The sequence below is a fragment of the Cyanistes caeruleus genome, chromosome 34, assembly GCF_971803275.1.
Source record: "Cyanistes caeruleus chromosome 34, bCyaCae1.hap1.1, whole genome shotgun sequence".
Taxonomy (NCBI): Eukaryota; Metazoa; Chordata; class Aves; order Passeriformes; family Paridae; genus Cyanistes; species Cyanistes caeruleus.
Genome location: NC_141735.1, coordinates 1,153,120 through 1,161,936, shown reverse-complemented (window position 1 = coordinate 1,161,936; position 8,817 = coordinate 1,153,120). Strand labels below are relative to the sequence as shown.

The window sequence follows — 8,817 nt, the reverse complement described above, 5'->3', positions numbered from 1 at the left end:
GGGGGTGTGGGGGAGGGGAGGAGCCCGGATGGCCGGGCCGGTTCCAGCGCCGGGCACGGCGGGGGTGGGGGGGCGGTGGGACGGGAGGGGCGGGACCCCAAAAACTTTTGGGGTTTGTCCCGTGGAAGGGATGGGAATTCCCTGGAGACACCCCCAGGATGGGGTACGGGGGTGCTGGGGCCACCCCCCAAAAACTTCTGGGACCACCCGTGGGAGGCTGCGGACCCCTAGAACTCCTGAGACCGCCCCCCCCCACAGGGAAACGGGGATCCCCCAAAATCCTGGGACCCCGCCATGGGGAGGTGGAGCCCCCCCAAACCCCTGAATCCCCCCAAAGGCCAAAAACCCCGCAGAGCGTGAGGATGGAGACGGGATCCCCCAAACGGTGGGACCCCCCAAGGTGGACGGGACCCCCCGAAAGCGCTGGGACCCCCCATGATGGGTGTGGGGGCGAATGGGACCCCCCCCACAACCCCCAGATTTCCCCTCCGAGGGGGGGTGGGACCCCCAAACACGCGCCCCCCCCCCACTGCCAGCCCCCCCCAAGGCAGGACGAGGCGTCTCAGGCAGTTTTGGGGTCTCGGGAGTTTTATTTGGTCACAGTCGCCCCCCAAACCTCCCGGGACCCCCGTCCAGTGTCGGGACCGCCCGGGGGCGGGGCTTCCGCCGTGGGGGCGGGGACTACGCGCGCCCACCAATCAGGGCGGAGCTTCCTGGTTTGCCCCAGGGTGAGGGGCGTGGTTTCCTGCCGTGGGGCCCCGCCCAAGAGGGGGCGGGGCTTATGTAATGCCCTTTGCTTTGACCAATGGCGCGCCCGCGTGGGCGGGGCTTCCGCCACCGCAGCTGTCAGTCACGGCCCGACGGGGGCGTGGCCTGTTCGAGAGGCGGAGCTTTCTGCTGTCGATCCGTCCTTCCTGGCCGCTCATTGTGCCCCGGAGGGTGGTGGGGGCGGGTCCAAACCGCGGCGGGCGCTCTCATTGGTCGGTGAAGGGGTCTCGGGGGCGGGGCTCGGCGGGGGGCGGGGCCCGGCGCGGCCCCGCGGACACGAAGCTCCAGGGGTCGATGCGGGGGCGGAGCGGGGAGGGGCGGGGCCGGGCGGGGCCTGCGGGGAAGGGCGGGGCTGGGGGGGCGGTGCGACCCCCGCCCCGAGCCCCAGAAGTGCCCCCCAGACCCCCCAGAACTGCCCCAAGACCCCCAGAACTACCCCATGACCCCCCAGAGCTGCCCCCAGACCCCCCCAAAAATGCCCCACAGCCACCCCGAGACCACCCCCTCAAACGACCCCCTGCTCCTGCCCCACAGAGCCCAGAGCTGCCCCCCCATGGCTGTCCCAACCCCTCCCCCCCAGACCCCCAAGCCACCCCTCACCCCCAGCGCCACTTACCCCACTCGGGGGTCCCAGCTGGGCTCAGCTCTCGGGGTCTCCGCGCCCCCCGGGGTGACGGCTGCAGCCCCAGCTCGGGGGTCCCGGGGGTCCGGGCACGGCGTGGCTCAGGGGTCCCCGGGGTCCGGGGCTGACCCAGCTCCAGGGTCCCGGGGGTCCGGGCACGGCCCTGCTCGGGGGTCCCGGGGGTCCCGGGGGTCCTGGCTCCCCCTTGCTCGGGGGTCCAGGACCAGTTCAGCTCCAGGGTCCTGGGGGTCCGGACTCGCCCCTGCTCGGGGGTCCCGGGGATCCTGGGGGTCCCGGGGCTCCGGGTTCCACTCGGATCTGGGGACCCGGGGATCTGGGCTCGCCCCTGCTCGGGGGTCCCGGGGGTTCCGGGGGTCCGGGCTCCGCCGGGATCGGGGGATCCGGGGCTCCGGGCTCGCCCCGGTTCGGGGGTCCCGGGGGTTCCGGGGGTCCGGGCTCCGCCGGGATCGGAGGATCCGGGGCTCCGGGCATGGCTCGGCTCAGGGGTCCTGGGGGTCCCGGGGGTCCGGGCTCCGCTGGGATCGGGGGATCCGAGGCTCCGGGCTTGGCTCGGCTCAGGGGTCCCGGGGCTCCAGGCACGACCCATCTCGGGGGTCCCGGGTGACTCTGGGGACCCCAGGGTCCGCTCCCAGCGGCGCGGGGAGAGGCGCAGGAGGCCGGGGGAGGGCGGGGGGCTGCGGGGGGACTCGGGGGGTGCCAGGTCCCGGCCCAGCCCCAGGGACGCCAACAGGGCCGAGCCCTTCATCAGCGCCCGCCGCAGCAGCCGGGGGGTCCCACCCCGAGACCCCCGACCCTCCTCGGCCTCCGGGGGCCCGGCCTCGCCTGCGGGACACCACGGGGTCAGCGTGGGGAGGGGGACAGCGGGATGGGACCCCTCCCCACCGAACCCTGCGCCCACCCTGACCCACCGTTGGGGGAGGCGTCCCCCGGGCTGAGCTCGTCCGTGTCCAGGTACCAGGTGGTGTCGTCCGGGCGCAGCCGCCGCCTGCGGGGGACACCCGAGTGTCCAGGGGGGCTCCGGTGTCCGGGGAGGGGGGGCTGGGATGTCCCCGAGCCCCCCCAGGACCCCCGCGAGGGGGGTGGGACACACCTGCCGTTGGGGGGGGCGCTGCCCCGGCCCCCGCGGCCCCGCGGTGCCTCCTCCTCCTCCTCGGGCTCCACTGGGGACACAGAGCGGGTGGGGGGGGGGGCTCGGTGTCACCCGGGGTGTCCCCGGTGATGTCACCGCCCCCCCCGAGTGACGTCACTCACGCTGGATGGCGCGCAGGCGGGGGAAGGGCGGGGATTCCCCCGGCCCATCCTCGGGGTCGTGGCTCCGGGGGTCTCCCCCGGGTGACGCCTGGACCGTCAGGCGGTGCTTGAAATCTGGGGAGGGGTCGGGGAAGGGGAGCGCCGGGGTCAGGAGAGCTCCAAAAACCTCCCGAAACCCCCAATGAGCACCTCCAGCCCCCCCAAAAATCCACAGACCCCCAAAACTCTCCCAACCCCCTGGCTCCCTCACGACCCCCCCAAATCCCCTGGACCCCCCAAAACCCCCAAAACCCCCCACTCTTCTTAAACCCCCCCATCCCCCCAGAACCTAAAACAGCCCCCCAAAACCCCAGCCCCATCCAAACCTCCCCATCGCCCCCCCCCCCAAAACCCCATTCCCCACCCTGGGGCATTCCAATGAGGTCCGCGGGTTTCCGTGGCCTCCGAAAGGGGGGTCGGCGTCGTTTTGGGGCCGGGGTCGGCCGGGGGGGTCCCCTGAGCATGAGGCTGAGCTCCCGCTCCAGCACCTCCAGCTCCCTGCGGGCCACGGCGGCTTCTCGCTGCCGCAGAGCCTCGGCCTGGGAGCGCTGGGCCCGCGAGGCTCTGGCCACGGCCTCCTCCCGGCTGCGCAGCTCCTGGGGGGACACCGGGGCTGGGGGGCAGCTCGGGCTCCAAGGGGTTAAAGGGGTCCCGGGGGTCCCGGGGGTCCCGGGGGAGAAGGTGCAGCCCTGAGTGATGGCAGGGCAGGGGAGCTGGTGAGGAGTTTGGGGGGTCCCGGGGGGGTTTGGGGTGTCCTGGGATGGTTCCCGCTGTTGTTGGAGGGGGTCTGGGGGTGTCGCTGGGGGGGCTGGGGTGGTCCCAGGTTTTGGGGGTGGTCACAAGTGTTGGGGAATGTCCCAGGTTTTAGGGTGAAACTCAAGAGTTGGGGGTGTCCCAGGTTTTGGGGAGGGGTCCCAGGTGTTGAGGAGGGGTCCCGGGTGTTTGGGGGTGTCCCAGGTGTTTGGGGGGGAAGGGAGGGTGCTGTCCCACCTTCTCCCGCGCCCTCAGCTCATCGAAGAGCCCCTGGATCTCGCGGCGCCAGGATTCCTGCAGGGAGTGGAAGGACTCGGGGGGCCCCAGCCCCCCCGGCTCCAGCCCCCCCAGGCGCCGCAGGATGGTCCCGAAGCCCGGCCGCCGGTGGGGGTCCTGCTCCCAGCAGGCTGAGGGGGGAACCGGGGGTCTGGGGGGGCTCCTGGGGGACCCCAACATCCCCCAGGTACCCCCCAATCCCCCTCCTCAGCACCCCCAAACCCCTGAGGACGCCAAAGATCCAGAACTCCCCAACCCCTCCGAGCCCCCTTGACCCCCAGACCCCCCCAGACCCCCCCAGCCCCCCCGTACCTGCCATGAGCTGGGCGAAGGGCGGGGGGCAGGTGGACGGGATGGGCAGGGTCAGTTTGTTCACGGCCACCCCGTAGGCCACGGCCAGGCCGTCGATGCCCCGGTACGGCACCTCCCCGGTCAGCAGCTCCCACAGCAGCACCCCGTAACTTTGGGGGGCAGGACGAGGGGGTCAGACCCCCTCAGATCCCCCCAAAACCACCCCACAAACATCCAGGTACCCCGTGAGGCACCCGGACACCTCCCAAACCCGCAGCTCCGTGACCCCACAAAGTCCAGGTAACCCCAAATCCCCCACCCAAGGGGTTCGGGCACCCCAAACTCCAGCCCAGCCCGGAGATTCCTCCCCGCCGGGACCCCCAGGACCCTTCCCCACCTCCAGACGTCGCTGCCCTTGGAGAAGGTGGATGCCCGGATGACCTCGGGGGCCATCCAGGCATAGGTCCCGGCCGCGCTCATCTTGGTCGTTCGCTGCCACTCCCGGGCCAGGCCGAAATCGGTGATTTTCAGCGTTTTCCCACTCACATCGTCCCCCACAACGGGCTGTGCCAGCAGCACTGCGGGGCCACGGGGTCAGGGACCCCCCAAACAACACCTGGGGTCTCCTCCCCCCCAGGAAACCTCGGCCTCCGCCTCCCCCCCCACCCCGCTGGGGACAGCCAGGACCCCCGCCCTGGGGACAGCAGCGACATCCCAGGGTGGGGATCCCAATCCAGGACACCCATTTGGGGTCCCTTGGCCTCCACATCACTGGGGACCCCAATGTCTGGGACCCCCAACCTCTGGGACCCCCCCACCGTGGGGACCTCAGTGTTTGGGATTCATCATCCAGGGCATCCCAATAACTTGGAGCCCCCACCCTGGGGACCCTTGGACACCACCCTGGGGACCCCAATGTCTGTGATCCCCCACCCTGGGGACCCCAATTCCTGAGATCCCCCACCCTGGGGACCCCAATGTCTGTGATCCCCCACCCTGGGGACCCCAATTCCTGAGATCCCCCACTCTGGGGACCCCAATTCCTGAGATCCCCCACCTTGGGGACCCCAATGTCTGTGATCCCCCACCCTGGGGACCCCAATGTCTGTGATCCCCCACCCTGGGGACCCCAATTCCTGAGATCCCCCACCCTGGGGACCCCAATGTCTGGAATCCCCCACCCTTGGAGACCTTTGGGACAGACACCCCACCCTGAGACCCCCCAACCTCTGCGACCCCCACACCTCCAGAACCTCACCGTTCCGGACCCCCCCCCCACCCTGCCCCATCCCAGACGCCCCCTCCCATCTCACCATTGCTGGATTTGAGGTCCCGGTGGATGAGGGGCACGGGGGTCCCGGAGTGCAGGTACCGCATCCCCCGCGCCACCTGGCGCGCCCAGTCCAGCAGGACGGCGGGGGGGACCCTGCGGCCGGCCAGAGCCCTGGACAGAGGCCCCCCGGCCGCGAATTCCATCACCAGGCACAGGTGGGGGGGCTCCAGGCACACGGCTCGCAGGGCCACCACGTTGGGGTGTCGCAGGCGGGCGTAGAGCCTCGCCTCCCTCCTGAGGCTGGCAGCCCCCGCAGCCCCCGCGTCCCCCCGAGCCGCCTTCACCGCCACCACCTGGCCCCGCCACGTCCCGCGGAAAACCCGCCCGAAGCCCCCGGCCCCGATCACCTCCTCCAGCCGCAGCTCCCCGAAAGCCGCCCGGGCCGGTTCCCAGCCCCCCGGAGGGGATGGGGAGCGGGAGCCCCCCGGGGATGGAGGGGAGGGAGAGCGGGACCCCCCCGGGGATGGGGGGGACGGGGAACGGGAGCCCGCCGGGGATGGAGAAGGGGAGCGGGACCCCCTCGGGGAGGGGGGGAAAGGGGAGCGAGACCCCTCTGGGAAGAGGGGGGACAGGGGGGGTGACGGGGAAAGAGGGGGTGAGGGGGAGTGGGACCCCGCCGGGGGGGATGGGGAGGGGGATGCTCGGCCCCACTCCATGGGGTGCTTCCCCCCCCCAGCCCCAGCGATGGCGCTGGGGGGGTTTGGGGGTCCTGGGGGGGGGCTGGGGGGGTCCGGGGGGGTTTCCTTGGTGCTTAGGGAGGCCCGATGGGTGCCCGGGAAGGGGGGGGGGTCTATGGGTGCCCGGGGGACTCCATGGGGTCCCTTTCTGTCCCGGGGGTCACTGGGGTCACCTGAGCCCTCCAGGCGCTGCCTGTAAGGTCTGACAGCTCTGGGGGTCCCAGTGCAGCCCCCCCGAGGGGCAGGGGGAGGGGTTATGGGTCCCTGGGGGTCCCTATGGCTCCTGGGGGGTCCCCACACCTCACGTCAGTCCCTATGGTCCCTTATAGCTCCTATAGGTCCCTTATTGGTCCCTTTAGCTGCCAGGGGTCCCTGCGGGTTCTTACAGCACCTGAAAGATTCTGGGGGGTCCCTATGGATCCTTGGGGGTCCCGACGGCTCTTGGGGGTCCCTGGGGGTCCCAGTGGCTCCTGGGGGTGCCTATGGTCCCTGTTGCTCCTGCGGCTCCTCAGAGCCTCTGCAGGTCCCCGGGGATCCCGAGGATCCCAGCGGCTCCGATGGGTCCCTGCAGGTCCCCGGGGGTCCCTACGCCCCCTCCCCAGCCGCCACAACCCCCTGCGGCTCCCAGAGTCCCTCCGACCCCCGCCCCGGTCCCCTCCCTCCCCGTCCTCGATCCCCTCGGCCCCGTCCCGTCCCCGGGGCCCCCCGCGCCCCGTCCCGTCCCCGCCTGGTCCCGCCGGAGCCCCCGCGGCCCGGAGGGGGGAGGAAGCGGCGTCCGGCGGCGTTCCCGGGGGGGGGGCAGGGGGCGGCCCGGCCGCTCTGGGCTCCCGGGGGTCCGGCGGTTCCCCGCGCTGGCTGAGGCGGCCCCGGGAAGGCGGAGCCGGGACATTGTCACCGGGACAAAGGAAAAGGAACCAGCGCCGGACGGGGCGGGCCGGGGGCACCGGACGCCGTGGGTGGGGGGGGGGGACGGGACCGGACGAGAGGCCGGCGCGGGGAGGGGGCGCGGCGCTGAGCCCGGCGCCCCCCGGGACCCCCGCACCGGGCTGCGGGGAGGCGCTGCTGCCCCGGCGGCCCCAGGGGACACCGTGAGCGGAGCCCGGAGGGTTCACGGGGCCGGCGTGGGGAGGGTCCGGACGGGGATAACGGGGTGGGGAGGGGTCCGGTGAGACCCCCCCCCCGCCCCCGTCCTTAGCGCGGGGTCCCCCCGGACCCACCCGCGGCGCCGCTGGGGGGCGCCCTCTCCGCGGGGGCACGGCGGGACTGGCCCCGCCCACACCCGGAAAGGGGCGTGGCTTATCCAACAGTGTGGGCGGGGCCAATGTGAGGGCGTGTCGTGCAGGGGGCGTGTTTTTCCCCGCCGCTCGTGACGTCATTCGCGCGCCTACCCGGAAGCGGCGACGGGCGCGGGGGTCTTGGTGGGGGCGGGGGGCGGATTTGGGGGTCCCGGGCTGGGTTCGGGGGTCCCGGCGCCGCCATGGCGGGGGCGGCGGTGCTGCAGGTGCTCCGCCAGGGCGTTTGGGCCTCGCTGACGGGCGGCTGCTTCCTGGACCCTCAGCTGGGCGCCTTCGCCAACTGCGTGCGGCTCTACGTGTGGCTGTTCCTGCTGGGGCTCCCGCTCGGCCTCTACTCGGTGCACCGGGAGAGCGGGGGGGGCGGTTTTGGGGGTTCCCCCGGGGGTTGTGGGGGTGTGCAGGGGGGGTGCTGACGCCCCCTCCCCTGGCCAGGCGCTGCCCCCCAGCCCCGCCGTGGCCGCTCTGTACTGCGGGCTCGTGGCCGCCTTCTTCGGGACCCTCAAGGCCGTCACCTTCCGGCTGCACGCGCGCCTGGACCGGGGGGACCCCGAGGGGGACCCCGAGGGGGGGGCGGCCGCGCTGCTGCCCCCCCGCAGCCCTGAGGAGCGGGACGGGACCCCCGGGTGAGTCCGGGGGGGTTGGAGGGGAGGGTGGGTTTGAGGTATGGGGAGGGGTCTGGGGGTATTTTTGGGGATCTGGGGGTCACCTCGTGTCCCCCTCACCTCGTGACCCCCACACAGCCCCCCCGGGGGGGGTCTGGAGCTCTCGGTGCTGCGCTGGCCGAGCGCGACCCCTCCCCAGCTCTGCGGCTTCAACCAGCTCTCGGTGAGTGGGGGAGGGGGGGGGGGAGCGGGGACCCCCCCCCCACCGTGTCCCCCCCATAACCCCCCCCCCCTGAGCGTCACCTGTCCCCAGGAGCTGCTGCCACACCTGGACACCGGGGCCGGGGGTGAGCGACACCGGGACCCCCCCCCCGGTTTGTGTGTGTGTGTGTCCCCCCTCCCCAAATCCCCCTCTCGTGTCCCCCCTCCCCAAATCCCCCTCTCGTGTCCCCCCCAGAGCTCCGGGGCATCCTCACGGCCGCTGACCGGGACCGGCTGCGCTCGGTGGGCGGGGGGGCCACGGGAGGGGTCCCCGATGGGGCTGGGGGCGATGCCAGGACCCCCCTGACCCTCCTCCTCCTCCCCCCCCCGGCAGCCCCAGGGAGCTGCCCTGCAGGGCTGGGGGTCCCGCCTGGCAGCCCCCCCCCATCGCCCCCCGAGGGTGGGGGTCCCAGCAGCGCCTGCTCCACCCCCCGCCCCCCCGCGGACCCCCAGGACCCCCCCCCTTGAAGGCTGGGGGGGCTCTGGGGGTGAGCCAGGTGAGACCCCCGGTGGGACGTGAGGGGGGGGCGGGGGGGGTGACCCCAAAACAGGGGAGGGGTCTGGGGGGGGGGTCCAACCCCAAAAAGGGGGGGTCCAGTGCTGGGACTGGGATATTTTGGGGGTCCCA

At 73.1% G+C, this 8,817-nt stretch overlaps 2 protein-coding genes across 2 annotated transcripts; one reads left to right on the top strand and one right to left on the bottom strand.

Annotated features, from left to right (window-relative positions):
- Nucleotides 1–580: 580 nt before the first annotated feature.
- On the bottom strand, nucleotides 581–6,663 carry MAP3K11 (mitogen-activated protein kinase kinase kinase 11). Its single transcript, XM_086870985.1, has 10 exons — nucleotides 5,335–6,663; nucleotides 4,419–4,599; nucleotides 4,043–4,191; nucleotides 3,692–3,861; nucleotides 3,066–3,297; nucleotides 2,663–2,776; nucleotides 2,502–2,571; nucleotides 2,320–2,396; nucleotides 1,385–2,233; nucleotides 581–1,102 (listed from the first exon to the last, which is right to left on the bottom strand). The coding sequence occupies exons 1-10, from the start codon at nucleotides 6,008–6,010 to the stop codon at nucleotides 975–977; spliced, it is 2,646 nt and encodes an 881-aa protein (XP_086727111.1). The 5' UTR covers nucleotides 6,011–6,663; the 3' UTR covers nucleotides 581–974.
- An 817-nt stretch (nucleotides 6,664–7,480) lies between these two features.
- Nucleotides 7,481–8,760, top strand: LOC147647742 (pecanex-like protein 3). The gene is made up of 5 exons (XM_086871054.1): nucleotides 7,481–7,664; nucleotides 7,759–7,949; nucleotides 8,067–8,151; nucleotides 8,242–8,275; nucleotides 8,386–8,760. The coding sequence occupies exons 1-5, from the start codon at nucleotides 7,509–7,511 to the stop codon at nucleotides 8,655–8,657; spliced, it is 738 nt and encodes a 245-aa protein (XP_086727180.1). The 5' UTR covers nucleotides 7,481–7,508; the 3' UTR covers nucleotides 8,658–8,760.
- The last annotated feature ends 57 nt before the right edge of the window (nucleotides 8,761–8,817 follow it).

What these genes read in the sequence shown, in the direction of transcription:
- LOC147647742 (XM_086871054.1), top strand. Translation starts at nt 7,509, where the DNA reads ATGGCGGGGGCGGCGGTGCTGCAGGTGCTCCGCCAGGGCGTTTGGGCC. An exon ending in GAGCGGGACGGGACCCCCGG is followed by an intron (nt 7,950 to 8,066) that starts GTGAGTCCGGGG and finishes ACCCCCACACAG; the next exon opens with CCCCCCCGGGGGGGGTCTGG. An exon ending in GCGGCTTCAACCAGCTCTCG is followed by an intron (nt 8,152 to 8,241) that starts GTGAGTGGGGGA and finishes ACCTGTCCCCAG; the next exon opens with GAGCTGCTGCCACACCTGGA.
- MAP3K11 (XM_086870985.1), bottom strand. Translation starts at nt 6,010, where the DNA reads ATGGAGTGGGGCCGAGCATCCCCCTCCCCATCCCCCCCGGCGGGGTCC. An exon ending in GGACCTCAAATCCAGCAATG is followed by an intron (nt 4,600 to 5,334) that starts GTGAGATGGGAG and finishes GTGGCCCCGCAG; the next exon opens with TGCTGCTGGCACAGCCCGTT. An exon ending in CCTCATTGGAATGCCCCAGG is followed by an intron (nt 2,777 to 3,065) that starts GTGGGGAATGGG and finishes ACCCCTCCCCAG; the next exon opens with ATTTCAAGCACCGCCTGACG.